Source organism: Cucumis melo, chromosome 10, assembly GCF_025177605.1.
Source record: "Cucumis melo cultivar AY chromosome 10, USDA_Cmelo_AY_1.0, whole genome shotgun sequence".
Classification (NCBI taxonomy): Eukaryota; Viridiplantae; Streptophyta; class Magnoliopsida; order Cucurbitales; family Cucurbitaceae; genus Cucumis; species Cucumis melo.
This window is the reverse complement of record NC_066866.1, coordinates 26,771,665-26,796,337: the sequence shown is the minus strand read 5'-3', so window position 1 is coordinate 26,796,337 and position 24,673 is coordinate 26,771,665. Positions and strand designations below refer to the sequence as shown.

Here is a 24,673-nt window from a genome sequence, read left to right as displayed (position 1 = left end):
TTACCAGTTACTGCCTCTGTATCAGCAGCAGTTCCAGCTCCACAACAATATATGTTTGGTGCCATGTAATGAATTTTCTCACAGTTTTTGTCAGCAACAATAGGCCCTTCAGTAGCACGTGTATCAGCCCCAAGAATAACACCATCCTGAAGCAAATCATGAAATATTAAATAAAACATTATTTTGAATTTATAACCGAAGCTTCATTGTATAATTTAACCGGACCAGACTATTCAATCGATGATGTGAATGCTCAAATGATTGGACCACTTGCATAAATGGCATTTAAGTAATAAAATATATAGCACAAGGATAAAATAATTACATATATAGCATAAAAAATAGTAAAAGACTAAAAAACTCACGTGCAGCCACCATTTTGGGAGCTTCTTCTCGAATTTCTCAAATTAAAAGCTATCAGTCTATCACTGATAGATGTTATCCCCAATTGCTACTATCAGTTGCTATCACGGTAGCAGCTAACAATGATAGTTTCTATTCATGATAGACACTAAAGGGCAGACTTGGAATTTTTAAAAAAATTACCAGTTGACTAGTCAACATTTTCTATTTTTGAAAATATTTTATCCTTGTGCTATATTTCTTTTTCTTTTTTTTTTGTTAATATTCTAAATTGTGCTATTTTCCACAATTTTCCTAAATAATTTCTTCAGACAACAGGACCAGAAGATCGCACTCTTAGTACCATGAAGACCTTTCCACCCAAAAAAATAATAACAACAAAAGTTAGATTTGCTAGGATTCGCTATATGCCTAGGCATTAGGAGACATTGGGAGAATGATGAGAAATTTCTCGTGGGAAGGGGTCAATGAGGGAGGAAGGTCTCATTTAGTTAAATGGGAGGTGGTGTTGAAGCTGGTGGGACTAGGAGGACTTGGTATTTGCTTGAGATTAAGTCATGAAGCTCTTCTAGCACAATAGTTGCGGCAGTTTTCATGGAGCACAATGCTTTGTAGTACAGAGTTATTGTGAGTAGGTACAAACCACACCCATCTATCTGAGTGGGTTTCGGTTCGTGGGTCTAAGGACACTAAACTAGTCGAAAATAGAAATCTCTGAGAAGTTGTTACCTCCAGATTTCTTTTCTTTTCTTAGCTGTAACTTGTTTCATCAGGGATGGCTCAAAGTTGTACTTCTGAGAAGATCGATGGGTAGATGATAAGCCCCATTTTGCATTGTTTAGGTGGTTATGCCATCTCGCCAAAAGGAGGTTGCATTTTTTTTTTTTTTAAAGGAATCAAACATGTAGATTTCAAAAAGGACCAAAAGAAACAACCTACGGGCAAGGGGTTGAGAAGACCCCTTCCCAAAGAACTAGTGTAGAAGAGCTTTCCAATTGTTAAAAATCATGGATAGGCTATAGTTAGAAAAGAAATTGGTGTAAAGTGTGCACCACCAAGAGGTTGTGTGTTGAACAACTGTCCAGAAAGAATCATAATGAGCATACTTGTTTCCTATCAAAAAAAGTTGAACAGCCGACCTATAGGAGGTTGCATTGAGAGGGCTTAATTTTTTCCTCCTTATTCAATCTCCTTAAAGGGTGGTTCGTCTTTCCCTCCTTTAAGAATTAAGACTACCAGGTCTCTAGCTAAGGAGACCCCCCAATCCATAAGGGATTTATCTTGCAATTCATTTTTCCACAATTTGCCCACCCCCTCTCCATCCTAAGTTGACTCTGCTTTAACTTGAACTCCCAATGATAGTAACTCCACTCAAGCCGGCTTTGCTTCACAGTTTTATCTTCCAAGAGTTCTCCATTGGATGTGGTATATTTATAATTGAACCTGAACGACTCTACAAGCGCTATGACTTAATTGATTATTGAAATTTCGTCATAAAACAAGCAAAAATGTGCTCGACATAAAAAAATAAAATTTCCAATACACTCCTAAATTACATTTGAAGTTCTTGAATGGAACATTGCTCCTTACAAGGCGTATCAATGTTGATTCACAACCCCATACTTCATTGTAGGTTGATGAATTAATGGAAGCCAAAAAAGGCCAATTCCGCTGAACTGATAGACAGAAAAGTGAACTCAAATTACAAAGAAAGGAACAAGAAATTTTCCAAACATTGCTAATGGTTCCAATTGATGTCTACAAAATTATTGAGTGGAAGAACAAGATTTGGCAATCAAAAGATAGATGGGCCTACGCAACACCCTGAATGCAACTGATTACCTGGAAGATTAAACCCACAATGGTAGTTCCAGTCTTAAGGTAAGAGGGTGATTTAAGACCCTTCTTTGCAAGCATATCATTTCTTCTGCAGAGATCAAAACTAAAGCCACCCTTGGGAGGAACATCAATTGCAGAGGTAGACATAGCTAAATTTGTCAAGTGCACCTGAAAAGTTGAAACAAAATAATTGAGATGGAAAGGGGGGAAAATCAATCCACCCCACAACTTGTAAAAATAATATGAATTCAAGAATCGAACAAAATCATTGTTTCTAAGCACTCGGAACCCGGTACACCCAGAAAGCAAACATTTAGAAGCAATTCACAGTATGAAGTATGAACGTTAAACCTACTGAAGAAAAAGATGAGGGATTGGTGTATTTAAAATTAAAAAATTCAGGTGAGACTCACAAGCAGGGGTGAGCAGATTAAAATGAGATATCAGAAGAAGCGGAAGATTTAGATTTGTAGAAATCCAACCTGAAATGAGGAATATTGATCCAACCAGTCGGGGCAGCGAGACTTCGACTCAGCTTTTCTCGGTCTAAAAAGCAAATAACTTGCACACAAAGAAAATACTTTCTTAAAAATAATAATAATACATAATACACACACATATACGTATGTATGTGTATGTGTATCAAATTTGTCATTTTTTATAGAAATATTTGGATAGTTTTTCTATCATCGGTTGAATAGTTTCTTCTTCTTTTTTTTTAAATTGAAAATTTTGATAAACTATTTACGGCCTATGGATAAAACAAAATTTATTATTTGGTTTTTGTACAGAGTATATATAATTGGTCAAATATTATACTTTTAACCATTTCTTTTTTATTTTTAATAATTGTTTAAGAAGCCCATATTTATTTGTTCATGTATAGACATGAAAGTGGGGGCATCCTATGTAAAAGGTTTACATAAGACAGAACCGTGAAATAATCACTTTTACGTTATAACACCGTTTATTGTTTAAAACTGACTATCTCGATTATTGATGATCAAGGTAACCTAATCTTAATCCTGAGCTAACTGTGAACTTCTGCTCACACGAGATTATCCTTAGATCTGCATATGTGGGGGCAACTCATTAGCATTGGCCTAATAAGCCTCTTATTTTAGGAGTAAGATCGAGTTGATAGTTGGAAACATATAATGCAAGATAGACTTTGACCAAACAAGTTGGAACCTGGTACACCCAGAAAGCAAACATTTGACATTGACCAAATGACAATTTTACCTTTTGACCAAAGTTAGTGGAAAAATCCAACATTTTATTGGATAAATCCACTAACTATAGTGGGCTAGGTATTAGCAAACTATGAAGACATTAAGCCCATTAATGGTTAGTGGGTTATGTGTTGTTGGCCCATGTGTTTGCATACACATGCAACCTTGCATATAAATTCTCTATAAATTGGGCTCTCAGTGCCTCAAGAAAAAAGCTTGGCAATTTTTCTTTAAAAAAAATTGGGTTGTTGTTTTTATAAAATAAAAGTCCTAACTCTTTTTTTTCATATTTATTTTCCATCTTTTTTCTCTCTTCCAGTTTCCTTCATCCAACGAGTCCCACAACCTGATTCTGAGTTCGGAGGATAGTAGGTCAACCTTAGTGGTGGTTAAAGCATCAATCGGAGCTTTGAACGTAAGTTTTTCTTAAAAAACCCTATATTTAATCTTATTTCGATTTAGGGTTTATTGGTAATTAATTGCAATTACTGTAGAATTTCGGTCTTTCTTCCGCAATGCTCATTTATTCTATACCAAATTATGAACAATATGCATGGTTGATTTAGAAAACAAAATTTTAATGAACTATCGTGTAACTCTTGAAGCGACATCTATTCATAGACTAAAATATCTGATACACTTTATAGTTGTCCAAATCGTTGAAAAAACCATAATAATATATTGGAATGTTGGTTATACATGATAAGAAAAAAGATGTATATAATTGTAACATACGTCCATAATATCCCCCGGTATATAACGAATAGACATGTAAACCGATTCCAAATTTATATACAGTGTAAAATTATGAAATGATATTTAAATATATGAATAATATTGAAAATTGGATGTAATATAATCGTTATAAATTGAAAATATATTCCTTTCAAAATACACGAAAATTATTATTTACTAATGTAACAGAAAATCAATTGAAAAACTTAAAAATTCATAATAATAATAATCATTTCAAAACAACATATATAAAATGAAAATTAGACATAATATATAACATGAAAAAATTATAACCTCACCGGAAAAAATGAAGAAGATGAACGGTAAAAGAAGTAGGATTTGATTGGCAAAAGAAAAACAAGAAATAGACGGTGTAAAGGAGTGGATCATAAAGAGATTGTAGATATATTTGCTAATTAAATTCGATTAACAATTTTCCTAATTGTATCTCATTTATATCATAATATGTAGCATCAATTCAAATAAATGAACAAAAATATTATATAATTAATAGTTCAAATATGTCAGTTTTAATATCAATAATAAATAAGTATAATATAATTATGGTAGATAAATATAATAATTTCATATAAATATTTTATTTTTAATTAATGATAAGATCAAATTCATCCTAAAAGTTGACTCAATCTTATTAATGTAAATAATTGAGAATTTAAGACATTGTGAAATAATGTAACAAACTACCTTCCACATATAATTCAAGTATTTCTGCTATAGTTTCGGGTTTTTAATTTATTGAATTTATGATTATATAATTTGCAATTCACATTTTCAATAACATATTTTTATATAAACTTCAAGAACAACTTTATTGACAATAGAGTGTGATTACTGTTTACAAAACACGAGTTTTAAAATGTAAAACATAACTGGGTTGATCTTTAACAACATATAAGTTTAATAGAATGAAGACTTGAATGAGACCGATAATGACTTAATCTGTGCATAGGTGGAGGTGAAAGTTATGTTTGGATGCATTGTTTATTTTACAATGTAATTAAGTAGACAGATTGAAGATTATTGTGGTTGTATTCATTGTTAATTCTATTTGGGAACGTTTGGTACGTTTGGTGTGCATGTGTGGAATGTTAAGTCTGGTAATGTTTGGGGATTAGACCAGAAGGTTTAGGTTGTCTAGGTTTAAGAAACTTTGTTTGGAGTGTATGTGTTAGGTAGTTTGTGTTTAAGAAAATTGTGTTTGAAGTGTAGATTAGTAAGGCTGAGAATGAAGTGTAAACTTTTAAATCTTGAGTTTGTGAATTTTTTTCTTTTTTTTTTTTAGTTATTAATTGGTTAGGTTTTAAATTAGTTTAACTTTGTCATCTTAATTGTTTTAATATGTTTAAGTTTAAAATTAACTCGAAGATTTTAAAAGATCTTTTTAAAATAATTGAAATAGAAATTTGACTAAAACTATAATTTAATGAAATCTTTTTAAAAATATAACAAAATATTTATACTGTATATAACAATTCTGAAAGCTAAAAAAGCCCACAGGCTAACAATATAAAATATCAAAAATGTCCCGTCAACCACGCATTACATATTTGGTACACGATTTTATAGATTTGGTTACTGTTTGGTACACGATCATTTAGATTTGGCTCCAAACCTAAACGATTTGTTTTTTTCAATTCTTTGTACACGATCGTTTAATTTGGTTACACGATCATTTAAATTTAGGTAACCAAATCTAAACGATTGTTTTTCAAGGTTACGTAAACAATCGTTTAGATTTGGCTAAACTATTTTTTTCAAGATTCTTTTGGTACTCAATCATTTATTTTTTCAAGATTTTTTGGTATACGATCGTTTAAATTTGGCTACCCCAATCTATATGATTTTTTTTAGGATTCTTTGTACACGATCGTTTAGATTTGACTATTTTTTGTACATGATCGTTTAGATTTTGTGTCAAATCTAAACAATATTTTTTTCAAGTTTTTTATATTCAGTACGCGATCTTAAACAACCAAACAAAAGTTTGAAAAAGAATAGATCTTTTATATTTGATACACAATCTTGAATCAATTAACAGTTTGAAAAAAAAAGACCATGGAAAGAAAAAAATCAAATCGCAGACGAAGAGGTGAAGAAAGACGATAAAACGGAAGGGTGTAACGCCCCAAATTAAGATAATTTTAAATCTTAATTATCTTAAGGTTAGTTTTGAAATTATTTTTGGTGTTATTTGAATTAATTGTTGAAATTATGTGATGTTGTAGAAATTAGAATTAATTGGATATTTTGGGAAAGTATTTAATTAAGGGGTCTTTTTACAAATAGAACAAAACGACAAAATATTTACACTGTATAGAACAATTCCAAAAACGAAAAAAACCTATAGGTCTACCGTGTAAAATACCAAAAATGTCTCGTCAACAATGCACGCGTAATATATTTGGTATACAATTGTTTTGATTTGGCTATTGTTTGGTACACGATTGTTTAGATTTGGTCATTTAATTTGACAATTATTTTTTTAATTCTATCGTTTAATTTGGTTATACGATCGTTTAATTTGGTTACGTTAAAAATTGGTTACATCATCGTTTAGATTTGGGTAGGCAAATCGTTTTTCTTTTGGTACACGATCGTTTAGATTTGACTGAATGAATTTTTTCAAAATTCTTTTGGTACATGATCGTTTAGATTTGGCTAAACAATTTTTTTAAATTCTTTTGGTACACGATAGTTTATTTTTTTATATGATCGTTTAGATTTGTCTACACGATCATTTATTTTTTCAAGATTCTTTAGTACACGATCGTTTAGATTTGGATAAACGATTTTTTTAATTCTTTTGGTACACGATCGTTTAAATTTATCTACACGATGGTTTATTTTTTTACACGATCGTTTACTTTTTTTATACGATTGTTTTGCATTTGGCTACTTCAATCTAAATGATTTTTTTCAAAATTCTTTATACATGATCTTTTTTATTATGCTATTTTTTGTACACGATAGTTTAGATTTGGCTACCCAAATTTAAACAATGTAAAAACGAAGAAGAAGAAAAGAAGAAAGACGACGGAAAGAAATCACAGAGAAAAAAAAGAAGAGAAAAAGAAGAAAGACGATGGAAAGATTAAACGGCGTATAAAAAGAAGAGGAAGAGAAGAAAGACGATGGAAAGAAATCGCCAACGAAAAAAAATAAAAGAAGAAAAACGATGGAAAGAAATTGCAACTGAATAAAAGAAGAAAAGGAGAAAGATGATGGAAAGAAATCGCAGCGAAAAAAAAAAAAGAGGAAAAGAAGAAAGATGTTGAAAGAAATCGCAGCGAGGAGAAGAAGAAAGACAGAAGAGCAAACCTGAAATATTTAAAAAATGACTAATTTTATGGGCTTTGTTACATGGGTCATAAATAGTTTGGTGTTTTGTTACCTTCATGAAAAAATTTTCTTTAATTAATTATTTGAAATTTGGAATTTTTGGTAGAAAGATTTGATTTAAGTGAATTGCGATTGGTGGATTTATAATTAGTGAAGTTGAGGGATTATGTATGTATGTATGTATGTAATTAATTAAATTGTGAATAAGATAAGAATAATTATATTATTGGGAATAATATAATTTTTTAGAAAAGTTATAGTTATTTTTTGGGAGAAAAGAATAAAAGAAAATAAAAGTGTGTTTTGGTAAGAAGAGTTATTGAAGAGAGAGAATATTAAAGTTTAAAAGGAGATTTGATAGGTTTTAAATGAAGAGAGAGAAGAGTTGAATTTTTGTTTTTAATTAAGAAAAATAAGAAAAGAAAATAATAATAATTATTATTATTATTTATTATTAAATAGGCTCCTCGGAAAACATGAAATCTCACTATTCAGCATCTTCTTCATTTGAACCCTAACCTTATAAACCCTAGCCGCCAACAAGGACTCGCTGCTGCTGCTGCCGTCATTGTTCTCCTTCGTTCAACAGCCACCACGAAACGTCATCACTGTTGAAGCCTCTCCCATGCATTGTTGCTCGTCGTCGCGTCGTTCCACCGAGCTTCTTTGTCCATCACGGTTCTATTTCGCGCGTCGGTCAACGCATCGTTTTGTTGCTTCTTGTTAGTCATCTGTTTCCTTCTCACCGTCGCAAGCATCGCAGCACCAGCGACGAGCCATTCGCTTCAGTCGTTGATCTACCATCATAAACCCGAGCCACTTTCAGTCAAGTCGTCGTCCGAGTCTGGTGTATGCGTTCGAGCTACTCTTTCTTCAGTTGCGAACCTGAGTCACACGTGCAAGCAAGTGAACCGCCCTCTGTCTTCCAAGTCGCACGTCCGAGTCGTCCTTAGTGCCCAAGTCGTATGCGAGCTGCCCTTTGCCTTCCAAGCTGCACACGAGCCGCTCCCTGTTTTCTAAGTCGCAGTCGAGTCGATCCCTTTAGCCAAGCCACAAGTCTATTTTTTGTTCTTTTCTCACCTATTTTGGTAAGTTTTTGTGAGTATTTGTTTGGGTTTTGGTTAATGCCCAACAAATATTAGTTTTGAACCCCAAGTAATTTAATTTTGATTTAAATTGAATTATTTTTCTTAAAGGGCTGGTTAGATCAAGTGGAAGTTTGTGGTGTGAAATTTTCCTAAGTCAAGGTTAAATTGAAATTCAACCTCAACTTTGGGTAAGTTGAATTAATAGGATTCTTGGGTCTTTAAGCAACTGTTAATTAAGTTATTGAACTTAGTTATCTACCTTTACTGTTTAGGAATTATTCTTGGGAAGCTTGACCTTGCTATCAAGATAATATTCTTGGGTTAAGCTAATCTCCAGGTAAGAGATTCTCCTACTAGACTTCGAACTAAAGTAAGAGCTTGCATGTAAAATTTTCTATTATGCATTGATGTAGCTAATATGCATACTGTGTTTATGTTTATGATGACTGATAGTCATGATTGAGTTTATGTTTATGATGACTGATAGTTATGACAATGTTATGTTGATGATGATGAGTGATGATGTTGATGTTAATGCATCAAATATTAATCTCATGATGAAGAATGCTATGATTAATATTCATGTCATGCTTATGATGTTATGTTATGCTACATGCTATGGGTAGGGTGTACTATTAGTGTTATCTATTACAGTCGTACCCATATGGGTATCCCTCAAGATCACCACCTTTTTATGACTGTGTAGTCCGACGGGATCACCAGTCCAATATGAGATGATATGTATATGAGTGACTCGACGGGGTCACTCACAGCCCGATTGTCTTAGTGTTCCTTTCGAGTTCACTAAAAACCAGTTTTGTCCTAGGTGTCCCTTTGGGTTCACCGAAGACCAGAGATGTTTCTACGGGATCACAGATTGCGCGTGTTCGAAAACGTGCCAATTTAGGGGTACTACTTTACAGGACTATAATAAGAAGTTAACATACACCTTGCGGGACTAATAGTAGGTCCCTTACTGAGTATATTTTTTATACTCACTCTTAAATGTTTAATTTTTCAAGCAAAGCACTACAAGAAAAATGATCTTCTATGACACCTCATTACAAGAAAAATTGAGAGGAGAGAAGAAACAATTGTCATAATAGGTCAAAATGCGCTTTTTTGGTGGAAAAAGACGTTTTCAAAATTTATTTTTTGTGACAGTTATTTGTTGTCATAAAAGGATTTAGGGTTTATTAAAATAATTTATTAAAATAAAAAATCCCCAAATTTCCCAATGTCTCACGCCCTAATTTCTCAAATTCATGACCTCTCCAAACTACATTTGCCGACTCTTGGACGCTCGCTACCATAAGGATAGTCGTAACCCGCTACAGTTGTCTTCGATGTTCGCCGAGTCTTCTACGTACCGTTCGAAGGATATCGTCGCCGGTGAGTTCTTGATCTTTCTTTTTTTCATTTCTTCTCCCTCTGTTTATCTCTTCCCCTGTGCACAGTCCCATAAATTACCTTGATAAATTAAAGAGAAAGTAGGGTTCTTAGAGACATATAAAAAGCACCGAAAAAAGAAAGATCAAGAACTCGCCTTAGAAATGAAATTTGAAATTTAACTATTGAATGAAAAAAAATTGCAAAAGAAAAAAAATCGAGTTGAGAAGAGAGAAGAATTTATAGAGATTTTGTTTTCTCGCAAAATGTGGTGATGGTGGCAGTTTTAACAATTATTTCTTGAAGATTTGGTGTTTAAAAAAGAAAATTATTGCCTAAAGGGAAATGAGTTTGAAATTAGAATTTTTTTTATTCTTTCATAAAGTTTTTTGTATCATTGATTTTGTTTTGGTTTAAAAATAGTTTACATTGACTGTTTAGGTTAAGAATAGGATTATCCTTTTTAGTTCATATATGGCTGTTTTGGTTAAGAATAGGATTATCATTTTTACAATTGGCTAAAATGAAAATAATTCTAAATACATGATTATTGTGTCCTTATTCAAATTAGATTTAATTTAGAATATATACAATTTACATTAATTTGATATGTTGCTTATTAGAAAAAATGTCACATATATGGTGTAAAAGGAAATATGTATGTGTTATATTAGTTTAGTATTTGAATAGGTTTGATTTTTTATTACTATATAAATAGGTCTTTTAGAGTTATATTTCAGTATACAATTTATGTTACAAAATCGACAAATAAATAATACAAAAATGTAAAATATACAATTTACCTTTGTTGTTTTAAATGTTTCAATTTGATCCTTATTTAAATAGAATGAGTATTACTTTACCACGCTTATATTTTCTTTGAAAAGTCACTAAATTCCTTTTAATGCAACCTCATTATTAATGCAATCATTATTCTGCGTGTTCTTCTAGTTTGTAGTGGGTTCTATATGAAATATGTGTATAATAGGATGTAGTTACTGATTCATTTCCTTGAGTTGTCATCCATCTCTTTTGTAATGTGAGAATCGTTTACTTAAGTATGTCTCAATAGTTCGGTATCATTTGTACGCCAATGGAATCGATAAAAGTTAGGTATGGTTTTAACGTGGTGAAGATTTGAACTCAGAGATTGTTACCAATAGAATGAAAAATACAATCGATGAAAAATATGAACACGACGATTTGTTTAATACAGTAAACATGTTTCAATCCACTCATGACTAATCTTGTAATACATCCTATACATTTGATACTATGTTTGATGATGCAAAAAAACCCTTATACCCAGGATGTAAGAAATTCACCAAGTTGTCAGCCCTCGTGAGATTGTACAACTTAAAGGTTAGATATGGTTAGAGTAACACTAGCTTCTTTGAATTGTTGTCCATAATAAGTGATCTCCTACCTGACAACAACGAAATACCAACTTATTTATACGAAGCGAAGAAAACAATAGGTGCCTTAGGACTGAGTTACCAAAAAATCGATGCATGTCCTAATGATTGTTGTTTGTATAGAAAAGAGTATGCAAACACGACAAAGTGTCTTAAGTGTGGTTTGTCAAGGTGGAAGATTACTAAAAACTCAACAAGTGAAAACAGTAGAGTGGCTGTCAAGTAGATATGGTATTTTCTAATAGTTCCAAGATTTATAAAAATGTTTAAAAACTTTGAGAATGCTAAGAACTTGCGATGGCATGCGATTGATAGAAAAATCAATAGTATTATGAGACACCCGGCTGACACTCCATCATGAAGGTTGATAGATCACATGTGGCCAACCTTTGGGTCAGAACCAAGAAATCTCCGTTTAGGTTTGTTGACTGGTGGAATTAACCCATTTGGAGATTTATCGTCAAACTATAGTTATTGGTCAGTTATTACTACAATATACAACCTTCCACCATGGTTGTGTATGAGAAGGAAACATTTGATGTTGACAATGTTAATATCAGATCCTAAACCCTATTTAGCACCCTTAATTCACGACCTCAAAATTTTATGGGAAAAAAGGGTTCAATGTTTTGATGCATATAAAGAAGAATATTTCACTTTGCGAGCCGTCTTATTGTGGACTATCAATGATTTTCCTGCATACGATAATTTATGTGGGTGTAGTATCAAAGGTTTTAAGGTTTGTCTAATATGTGGAGAAGAGACTACTTCAATCAGACTATAACATGGAAAAAAAATGCATACATGGGACACAGGAAATATTTGTCAAGACATCATCCTTACATAATACAGAAAAAGAATTTTGATGGTAAGCAAAAGCATGAAAATCCTCCACAGCCCTTGTCAGGAAAGGTCATCTACTTTAAACTCAAACAAATGATATTTTCATGTGGGAATAATAACGAAGGTGACAATGACTATTGGAAAAGAAGATCAGACTTCTTTGAACTACCATATTGAAAGAACTTACATGTACGACATTGTCTAGACGTAATGCATATTTAAAAGAATGTATGCATAAATATAGTAGGAACATTTCTTGATATACCATGTAAAAGTAAAGATGGGATGAATACTAGACTTGATCTGATGGAGATGAATATAAGACCAAAATTGGCACAAAGGTAATAGAACTTACGTACTTGTAGCATGTTATACATTGTCAAGAGAAGAGAAGTATCAATTTTGTAAGACTTTGTCTGAAATTAAAGTTCCAGAAGGGTATTCATCAAATATTAGAAGTCTTGTATCTTTGGATGACTTAAAACTTAACGGCCTTAAATCGCATGACTGTCACGTTTTAATGCAACAATTGCTTTCAATTGCAATACGCTCAATCTACCAAAGAATGTAAGATACACTATAAGTAGACTGCGTTTTTTCTTCAATGTGATTTGCACTAAAAGTTTCTCCGTATAAGAGCTTGATGCATTGCAATGCATTGCAAGAAGATATAGTTATGACTTTATGTAATCTTGAGAAATATTTTCCACCCTCGTTTTTCACAATTATGATTCATCTTGTTGTTCATCTTGTGAGAGAAGTAAAGGTTTGTAGTTCTGTATATTTGCGGTGGATGTACCCATTTGAAAGATACATGAACGTGTTGAAAAGTTTTGTTTGTAATAGAAATTAAGCTGAAGGATGCATTGAGAAGCATAAATATGTGAAGCGACTGTTGAATTTTGTTCGAACTTCTTTTTGGATTAGATCCAATTGGTCTTAGGTCACTAAATTCAAGAAAAGACAAACAAATCGATAGACCGCTGTCAGCGGGAACATTTGTCCGACCCGATATACAACAATTGAAGCAAGCACATCTTCACATTTTACAGAACACTGAAGAAGTACATCCATATATAGAGTACGCAATCTTATCATCATACACCAACACCATTAAGTTATCCTTCATAACACATAATTTTTATTTGTTACCTATTTTGTAGACAACATATGAACCATATGGAAATTAAAAACCCAAGAAGAGCAATAAAATGAACAATGGCTACAAGTTGAACATAATTAATCATTCGGTGCATGGATCTGAGATAAGGTGAATGAATACTTCAAATTGTTTGTTGTTTTATTATTATTGGTTACTAATCCCAACATGTAACTATTCTTTTTAATAGGTGATGTGTGAAATACATGAAGGAAAGGTAGTCTCAAACACAATATGATGGCTTGCACTGGCCCCAATCGTGGTGTAACGATGTATGAAGAATATATGATTAACAGATCTTTTTACCATACAAAGTCTTGTGATGACCATCGAACTATTCAAAACAATGAGATTATGTTAGTGGTAACGACAATGCAGGTGTCTAGTGCAAAGGACAAAAATCTAGTCATTGGTGACATGTCTGTCTATGGGATGATTGAAGACATTTGGGAAGTCAGTTAAATTACGTTCAATATTGTTCTTTTCAAATACAATTTGGTTGAAAATAAGACTGGTGTTTGAATAGACGATCTTCATTTCACGTTGGTTGACCTTAGTCGAATTGGACATTCTTCAGATTCCTTCATTATTACCACACACGGCAAACAAGTCTTTTATGTCTCAGATCCCGTTGATGTAAGATGGCCGCTTGTTGTAATGCCAGCATAGAAAGACTTTCCGTACAAATGTGCTAATGACGACCTTGGAGATATGTTGTTGCACTATCCCCTAGTCTTAAAATGGAATACAACAAGTGACATTGATGAAAGTGGGGATACATACACTAGACTTGAATGTAAAGGCACATGGATTACCACTTGACTTTCACATGTATGTAAAGTAATTAAAGTCTATTTGGATGTCCTTTTTTGGTTATGTTTAATGTTAATGATCGTCGTTTATTTGCAGAACAAAGTCGGTTCCAGACATGACTTCTTTAGAAACTACTATTCTGAAACGATAATATTTCATGTTGAAGACTTTTTTTTTACAACTTTGAACATTATTAAGTCTTTTATTTGTCATATTCAAAAGTACTATATATTCTATTATTGTTATAGTATGAGTTAATCATGGTGTTGGCGTGTAAGAACAATTTGTTACTTATTTCTCAGCCAACATTTGAGACCTTTTGAACTATGAACTTCCTTTTGCACTTTTAAAACTAAATTTTTTTTATTACTATTACATCGGTATTGTTACTAACCGTTTCTTCTTTTACTATTACATCAGTATTGTAGATATGGTTGATTCACAAGATGTTGTGCTACACCGAACGAAAAAGGGGAAAGTAGTACACAAAAAAGAAAACGTGGTCCAACTGAAATGAAGGAAATAACTCGTGCTAGGAGTGAGGGTCAAAGATTAGTGATTAAGTACAATGACTTGGGTTAACCAATTGGTCAAAATGCAACGAAACTGAAGAGTTTCATAGGAACGACTGTAAGTTTTCATATTTCCATTACATACTTTGATTGGCCTATGGTGCCAAAAGAAATAAAGGATAAAATCTTTGAACTAATAGAGGTAACAATCGCCATCAACATTTCAAGTTTGGTAAACTATCCATTTCCATTACTATGTAACATGTTATGTGAATATTATGTAGGCCGGATTTGTGGTAGACCCTTGATCAAAGAAGACTGTCATCCAAAATGTTGGCATATGCTTTTGTCAATGAAGTACAGATTGACGACAACATATGTCTTGCCATTTTTGGACAATGTTGAAAAATTAAAATTCCCGCTAAATGAGTACTCCTTCATAGAACAACAACATTGAACTTAGTTTGTTGCATCTCGATTGAAGGAAGACTTCAAAGTAAGTATCACGATTCTGATCCTTTTTTAAACTTGAATTGCAATTTTATACACTCCATATGTTAATTGATTAAATTTATTTAATGAAATGTAAAGAAAAAGAGTGAAAACGGGAAGGAGAAGCAGAAGCAATATAAGTACAACCACAGAACCTCTAGGAAGGGGTACGCGAATCTTATGGAGGAGTTGGTAAGCTGATTTTCTTTATATATTTTTCTTCTTCTATAAGTTGTTGTAGGATTATATGGAGTTGGTAAAATAAGAGTATTTGGTAGTGTTGTTATTCATTTAAGAGGGTGGCTATAGATTTTTATGTAATTCTAATTACAGAGGTTAGCAAATTATGAAACTTCTGCCACATTCTAAGATCTTATTGTGTTATAGCTCTTCTGTCATATTGTTTAACTTTTGCTTCGTGTTTGAACAATAAATAGAAAGGGTCTTCATCGGATCAAATTGATCGATCCGTAGTTTGGAAACAAGCTCGAATGGATCATAAGAAACAAATTCCAGACGAAAAGACGAAGGAAGTGGTGAATCTTATAGTAAGTACTTGCATTTTTTCTACTTTTTTTAGTATAAGCAACTAGTAATTTCCATTCTTCCCACTTTTGTAGGATGAACTCATAGCCACCCAAAAGAAAACTAATGCTTTCGGTGAGAAGGGTATTCTAACAAGGATTTGGGTGGTAAGGATCGCCCTAAAATAGTCTGGGGTGTGCGGAAGTATGTCACAAGAAGATCTATCAAATGATTTAGACTCACAGAAAGACGTAGAGGATGTTTTTTTAATTGAATGAAGAAATAAAGGTATGTTTTTCTAAAGACCCTTAATCCATAACGTTACATATTCTATGTGTATACTGTCCTTACCATTGACTTAGATTCATAAAGATGAACATAGTGAAGGACGATGAGCAGGTGGAAGGTATAATGTTAGAGAAAATGAAGGTCAGTGAATCGAAAGTTTAACTTCATTCAGTAATTAAACTCGTGTGAGGTATACATATTTAACAAAGTCTTCTAAATAGGTTGGAACCCCATACAAGTTGGCGTTTGAAACGAAAGATCATGTCGTTGCATGAGGGACCATATTTGATTTAGATGTAGAAGGTGACAATGTTAAAGTCACAGTAGATGTCGTGGTGGATGGAGATTGTGCAATTCCCATTCCATCGAAGCAAGAGATGTACAAAATGTCCTAGGAAGTTGGTTCACACATATTGTGGCCACGACATCTTGTCATTATTGACAATATAAAGGTAATACATTTTCCACTCAACGATATCCATGTCGTAGTTTATATTAACCCTAATTGCAATATTTTTTATAGATGGACTATGGGAAATTTAGTAAGCATATGACAACATTCGCACCCACACCAATGCAAACTGCTCCAGTTGCACTACGATTCTTACTACGAATGGTTGAACATATGGGATCAGCAATTCAAATCACCACACTATATGATGTATTTGGGGTTCAAAGAAAATGTTGTATAATGATTAAGTCATTGAAAGATCTCTCTTCTATGCGCTCAATAGCTACCGCTTGCCTTGATGCGTACATAATGTAAAAATGTGAAGAAAGAAGGAAGGAAATCAAACAAAAAAGTATATATGTATATAATATTTGTGTATAATAAAGTGCACTTATTTTTCACTGAAAATTGTTCTTATAATTTAAAATCTATATTACCAATATTCTTTCAAAAATCTACTAAGGAGAAAAAAAGGAAAAAAGAACAGCTGAGGTAGAGGATGATTGATTATAAGGTACTGATTAAGTTATTGAAATATACTTATTATCATATAATGTACTTGTGTATATTAAGTATAAATAGAATGATATTCTCCTACAAATTATGTTTGCATAGTGCACCGTGATCCTGAAAATGAGTCAATGGTCAAGGGTACAGAAATTAAACATCTATGCGAGACTAGATGTGATTAGAAATAAAAAAAATTAAATACTGAAGAATTAGAAGTTTTTAGAAAATCGATTCTCAAAATTCCGGAGTCAACGTTTATACCACATTATCAGACGTCAATGTACATTGACAAAGGATGATGAGTTATGGTTTAACTTCGAAGGAACTATAGCCAAATTTGGCATTAAGGAATTCGAGGCAATAACTGGTCTAAATTGTGGTCCCTTGTCAACAATAAATATTTCTAAGGTGAAGGAAAAATTTATGTCTAAGTACTTCAAGAATGAAGACTCTATCCCGAGGTCAAAGGTCTCATTTTTATTTAATGACTCTAAAAAACTGAAGAAGAAAGATAAAATCAAAATGACAAAGATATATTTCCTAGAGAATTTTCTCCTTAAAAAACAATTCACAACTTGTATAGATTTGGAACACATCAAATTGTTTCATCAAATTGGTAGATGATGAAAAACAATTTGATGTGTATCCATAGGGAAGGATAGGGTATAATGTGCTAATAGATTCTATCAAAAAATCTATTAAAAAACCCTTCTACCCTAGCTATTGAAATCTCTAGATTTGCCTACTCTCATTTAGTATGGGTGCATGGATGCATTCTACTATTGGCTGGTCCTTTAATATTATATACGCAAAAAATTGATCAAAACAAGATATGCATGCTGAACTGGTTCGTTGATAGCCACCCAGAATGAAAAGAACTTGCAGAAAGAGTCTTCGGCCATGAACAGGTTTGATGATACGAATTGTATATTTTATACCTACTGTTAATATTACATATGTATATGCATAGTATAAACTCATATATGAATGTCATTTCTGAAACAGTTCCAATACAAGGTCGTGTTTCTTGAGGATTATTTCGTGAAATGAAGCACGTTCCATGAAACGCAAAGTAGAGAGGAAACTAATGAAAGATTAGAGAAAGGAGAATGCTCATGACAGTTAAGAATCCAAAGTGGAAGTTCCTGAATACTTCCTGAAATTTTAAGGATTATTGATGATCAACAATCAAGCTTTGAAATTGGACAAATTGCTTCTAGAGGTTGAAGGTCCAAAAAAATATGTTGAAAGAGAAGGAAATGGCAATAGTGGAACCAAATGAAACTATACATAGGGATGAGAATGGTAGAGGTGAAGGTGATAAAAAATAATGGTGAAGAAAGGGAAATGGTGGATAAAGGAGAACATGATAGAAAATCTAGAAATGAAAGTGAAGGAAAAAATGATCTGCAGGTAGATTCTGTATTAATCTCTATATTATGATTTATGGATTGATTAGTATATTACACATATATATCTGTATATTTTTTTATACTAACTTTAATGATGATCGGGATGGAAAAAATGAAAAAGAAAATGAAGGACAAGAAGTATATTACACAGATATATAACTATATATTTTAATTTATAACTGTGTATATTACATACTAATTATGAAGATGATCAGGGAAGACAAAATGATTTGGTTGATGATGTAATATATAGCACTGCTATACTGAATGAAGTAAACAAAATTGAAAATGAAGCAATAAAAATAAAAGTAAGTAATTTATAAATATAGTTATCATTTTTGAATTTATATGTAGATGTGTCTTTTCAAAAATATAAAAAAGCGACAAAATATTTACATTCTATAGAACAATTCCAAAAACGGAAAAAGCCTAGAGGCCCATCGTGTAAAATACCAAAAATGCCCGTCAACCACGTCGTCAATTAATATATTTGCGATCGTTTAGATATGGCTACAATTTATACGCGATTGTTTAGGTATGGCTATAATTTATATACGATCGTTTAGATATGGCTACAATTTATACGCGATCGTTTAGATATGGCTACAATTTATATACGATCGTTTAGATATGGATACAATTTATCTTTTCAATTCCATCGTTTTATTTTGTTACACGATCGTTTAATTTGGTTACCTTTAAATTTGGTTACACAGATTTGATCGTTTAGATTTGGGAACCCAAATCTAAATATTTTTTTCCAAATTTTGGTACACGAGTTTTTTAATTCTTTTGGTCCACAATCGTTTAGATTTCTTTACACGATCGTTTACTATCGTTTACTTTTTTTACACGACCGTTTACTTTGTTTACATGATCATTTACATTTGGCTACTCCAATCCAAATGATTTTTTTTAAGATTTTTTATACACGATCTTTTTTATTAAACAATCGTTTACATTTGGCTATTATAATCTAAATGATTTTTTTTCAAGATTTTTTATACACAATATTTTATTTTTTTACACGATCGTTTACATTTGGCTACTCCAATCTAAATGATTTTTTTTCAAAATTCTTTATACACGATCTTTTTTTTTTTTTTACACAATTGTTTACTTTTTTACACGATAGTTTACATTTGACTACTCCAATTTAAATGATTTTTTTTTCAAGATTCTTTATACATGATCTTTTAGATTTTGCTATTTTTTATACATGACGTAAAAAAAAGAAAGAAGAAAGACGATGGAAAGAAATTGCAGCGAAAAAAAAAGGTAGAAAGACGATGGAAAAACGAAAAAAACAAGAAGAGGAAAAGAAAAAAAATGATGAAAAGATTAAACGAAATGAAAAATAAGAAAGATGATGGAAAGAAATTGCACAAAAAAATAGAAAAAAAAACGAAATCGCAGAAGGAAGACGAATCGCAAAATAAAAATGGAAGTGCAAACCTGAAATATTTAAAAAATGGCTAATTTTATGGACTTTGTTATACGGACCGTAAATAGTTCAGTGCTTTGTTACATTTATGTAAGTTTTCCTTGAAACTATTATAAATTACGCTAAATGTGCATTACGTAGAAGAAAAAAATAGAAAAAGGACATGCTTAAAGACCTGTAGCTGTTAAGAGTGCTACAATTACTGTATGTATATTTAAAATGTTGATCATATGTATGGCGAAATATTGAAAATATACAATTCTAATTATTCACTGGAATAACAGGCTCGAGGTAGAGATATTGCTTATCAACAAGCTGTGAGGAGGAGCATAAGGAGAGGAACTTTACATTCTAGGAGAATGAGATCTCCCTTCACAATGAAATTTTGATCGGTCAAGCCAAAGAAGGAAAAATTATAGTTGAATAGTGAAGGATCCAAAGCACCAACTTTTAAATTGCTCTCCCAAGGCCTATAGTACATTGTGTTTGCTAAAAACTAGAAAAACGAAGGAACAACTTTTAAAATTCTAATTTTGATTATGTTATTTGGATTTGAAGGAACAACTTTTAAATTTATAGTTTGTTTACTTTTATAAAGTGTATATTGTGTTTGGTAACAGTTACAAAAAGGTACTTTATTCAAAGGATGTTATAAATTGAATGCTTTATTTATCTAAAGGAACATGGTTGTAATGTATGAAATGTATGTTTGGGATGTAGCAGTATTTATCAGGTTATGGAAGATGAAAGGAATTTGATGAGAAACTTGTTGAGTGGGATGAAAAGGTTACATTGGATATAATGTGGTATATATTCAATAATATGATGAATATCAGGATATTATACATTATAATTTGATATATATTGAAATAGAAAATGTGATAAAGTGTTAATGTTAAGTATATTTGCAATAATATTACGTATATGATGGTGCAATGCAAACTTTGAACTAGAAAACTAAGAAAAATAATGTATACATCATTGGTAGATATGGAATATTCAGGAAATTAGTGAATAATAAAAGAATACAATTTGAATGTTTTGTACGGAAATTTTTCCTATATGTGTAATAATATTGTGTATATAGTGTATATTAAACATTAGAATTGGATATATATTAAAATGGAAAAAATATCATGTGGTTCAAAAAATGAAAAATATTGTAGTGTATATTTTCAATAATATGATGTATATAACAAGGGAATTGAAAGTTTTTAACAATACTCAATATAGAAAATAATATCACGTATATAACAATAAATAACTAAGAAAAATAATGTAAACATAATTCTAAACATATGAAAATTTGATCGAATTTAGAGCAACTTTATAATTAAAATTTAAAATTTAACATTACAATATAACAAATTAAATTATAAGTATAAAACATAATAAATAAAGATTAATCTAATTTAATAAGGAAAACTTGCATCTCTTCCGGTTATGATCAACACGTCCATAACAGTCACATTTAACGTGTCTCTTGAACTCCATTTTTGAAGGAATTCTAATCTTTTTCGGTCGACCAACTACACGTTTTACATTAGGTGGGAGGATAACAATGAATATAATATCATTAGGTATTTTTCATTGTCTATGATCGCCTAAGGGATTTGTTACTCCATTATATATTGAACGCAAAGTGTTGTTCAAATAAAGAGGTGAGATATATGACTTAATTGACAAATGTTTCATGGTGAAAACAGCATATGCATGTGCACAAGATATTTCCAATATATCTCACATCCTTCAACTACAAACCTTCATAGGTAAGTAAACCACATATTGGGAGGTTCCATCTATGACCTGGTATTTCATGTTGTTAATCAGATTAACCTACATTGCAAATATACAAAAGAATTATATAATGTATATATGTAATATGGTGATGTATATATCAAATACGTAAGTATATATAAATTGAGCATACATTCATTGATCGACTACATTGAATCTATTCCCTTAATATACCTTCAATTGTTTTGGTAAAATTTGCAACTTGATAATCAGCTTCATTTCTTCGTTCGAAAAATCATTTTTGCAACATCATTCACAAAACCTAAAGCATTGAACATATTAGTAACTCCCTAGCCTTCAGTATGGTAGAATTCAAACTCTCAGATATATTAGTGGTCATGACATTATATCTTCTACGTGATTAGTACTAGAGATGTCCATTTAACCCACGAGCGGGGAATTCCTGATTACACGGGAAATGAGGGAGGGAGTAAGAAAAGTTTTTTCCCTGTTGGCAACACCAGGTCGAGGACGGGGAATACATTCTCCGACCCCAATCCCGCTTCGATCTCCCACCCCGCCTTGAATATAAATATAATTAATATAATTTATTTATTTACTTATTTAATAATATGTAAAAGAGTTTCTAAAAAAAAAACCTATTTTGACATTCTTCTTTCTTTCTTTTTCTATCTATTTCTTTTCTTTATTTTTTTCCTAATTTCATTTCTATGTTGTGAACTTTTTCTAAAAAAGTATATATATTTGTGTGTGTGTGTGTGCGCGCGCGTGTGTGCGTGTGTGCGTGTGTGCGTGTGTGCGTGCGTGCGTGCGTGTGTGTGTGTTGTGCCTTGACTTGTAATTTGTAAACTTTTCTTTAAAAAATATTTTGTTGTGTCTTAAAGAATATATAATGTAATTGGAGACTTTGTTAGAATACTTATGGATTGATTTTTTATTTTTTTTTGTATGGATTTTTGAATTTTATGGATGAATTTTTAAATGTATCTTAGAAAATTGATAATATTCTATTAAAAATAAAATAACATTGGAAATGTATATACATTTCGAGTGAAAAATGAGATTAAACTTAAAAAAAAAGAATATTTCTCCAAGGGGAACACGACCCCCGCAAATCCCCGTGGGTAATTTGGTGAGGATGGGGAATGGTATAGGGGGTAGAGACAGGGACGGGGAGTGGCATCCCTGTCCCCGCCCCGCCCCATGAACATATCTGATCATTGGATTCAAGCTCCTTATGTATACCAGGGGTAGAAGATTCCAACAAACGCATTTCGTGTTTGAAGTCTACAATACTAAAAGCCTTCCCACATACATGAAATACAGTATCGACTATTCTCTTATACTTCAACTTCTGGTTCCTAACTAAATGAACAAGGCACATGCATTGTAGAACGTTGGGAAATACTACCTCTATGATTTTGCATATACTTTTATGCCTATAAGATACTATGACAACCTCATTCCGCCCGCCTATAATTCTCTTCAATTGGTTGCAAACCAGATCCATGAGAAATCATTCTGAAAATCCACAACCCAAAAGGCTAGTGAAAATATCTGATCATTGGTATCAGGTGTTGAAGTAGATAAAAGAGTACCACCATACTTATCCTTCAAACTTGTTCCATTAATAAAAATGACTGGATGACAATGTTGCCAATCAGAAATGGAAGCAGATAATGCCATGAAGAAGTAAAGAAATCGACCATCGGCATCAACTTTGTATTCGACAACATAACCTATGAACATAAAAAATATGTAAATATAAGATGAAAAAATTGTAAGGAAAGAATGACGAAAAAAATAATTACATATATGAATATGTATATTGCCAATATACCTGGGTTGTTGGGTTTCAATATGTAAGCAAATTTGGGTATCATCTTGTAAGAGTCCTCCGGAGATCCTCGAATCTCATCCAACGCAGCCTTACGTACATGCCATGCTTTGTGGTAAGATATGCTTAAACCATGTTCAGCACGGATGTAATGAACTATATTTTTTAGAGTTGACAATTTAGAACCAGCTAAAGTTATTCTGTTCTTAATTAGGTCTTTGATAACAGTAAAGATAGTCTGTCTATGATCTGTTAATGAAACATCTACTGAATATGTATGTTTAGAATCATACCTAGTAAGAACCCATAATGTCCTATCCCCATGAATACAACAAGAAGCACGCAAGGACCATTTGCAATTACTTGTTCTCGTCTACCGTAATACCAAAATTTTCCACCACTTTGTACCTCATTGTCATTAATGCAACCCTATACTTATTTCTCTCTTTCAAATCAATGGAAGATGAATTGTTGAACAAGCTAAATATTTAAAGGGTATTTGAAACAATGGGTTACATGAAATGACAAGAAACAATGCTACAAGGGTGGATTTTTAAAGGGTATCATGGGACCATGAAATATAATGATTTGAGATGTATAATATACGAAGCGACAAAGTTTAGTCTATTGGTATTCAACATTATAATAAGGGTCATGTGCAAGTTAGACCGGAAATATCTTGTAGCTACAAAAAAAATGATGATGTTGATGTTAAATGTCTCTTAGTAGAAGTAGAACGCAATAGGAAACCTGTTTTCGTTAGTGTTAAGCAAATTAATACTAATTCAATTTTTAGGAACCCTTTAACACACACAAACCAATGTTGATAGTTGTTGGCCTTGGTGACGAGCCTGATACTTCGTTCCATTGACTGTCTCTATGGCTAATGACGCCATGAAGCCTTGGAATTTGGATGAGTCCCAACAATATTACCTAGAAGAAGGCTGGTGTACACACCGACAAAGATGACAATATTGGCAATTTGTTTAATGGAAGGGAGCATATTGAAAATGCATCTTTTAAGACACTATCGAGAAAAGGAAGTGTGTCTCGAGTGGTGATTAATTCACAAAGTTTCACGATAGTTGCGTGAAAGAAAATTGAGTTGCGTGAAAGAAAGTCAAACAAAAGCCTACATAGTGTGAGGGTATTCACGATAGTTTCAAGTGGACAATACGTATAGCTAGAATGTAGACTATAATATATTC

General features: G+C 32.1%; 2 protein-coding genes across 5 annotated transcripts in view; one reads left to right on the top strand and one right to left on the bottom strand.

The window, feature by feature from the left end:
• Window positions 1-24,673, top strand: part of LOC103499374 (uncharacterized) — a 69,517-nt gene that overhangs the window by 5,549 nt on the left and 39,295 nt on the right. The gene's annotated exons all lie outside the window — the stretch shown is intronic.
• Window positions 1-24,673, bottom strand: part of LOC127143782 (proteasome subunit beta type-7-A) — a 31,134-nt gene that overhangs the window by 1,396 nt on the left and 5,065 nt on the right. For 2 of the 4 annotated variants that reach the window (XM_051090781.1, XM_051090782.1), the window contains exons 2-3: window positions 2,206-2,370; window positions 5-146 (exon numbers count right to left, since the gene is read on the bottom strand). In XM_051090781.1, coding sequence (XP_050946738.1) covers window positions 5-146; window positions 2,206-2,349 — 286 coding nt within the window. In that variant the 5' untranslated portion in view covers window positions 2,350-2,370. Of the gene's footprint in view, window positions 1-4; window positions 147-2,205; window positions 2,371-2,615; window positions 2,895-24,673 lie in introns of those variants that run through there. The other 2 variants (XM_051090780.1, XM_051090779.1) reach the window with 2 other exon arrangements.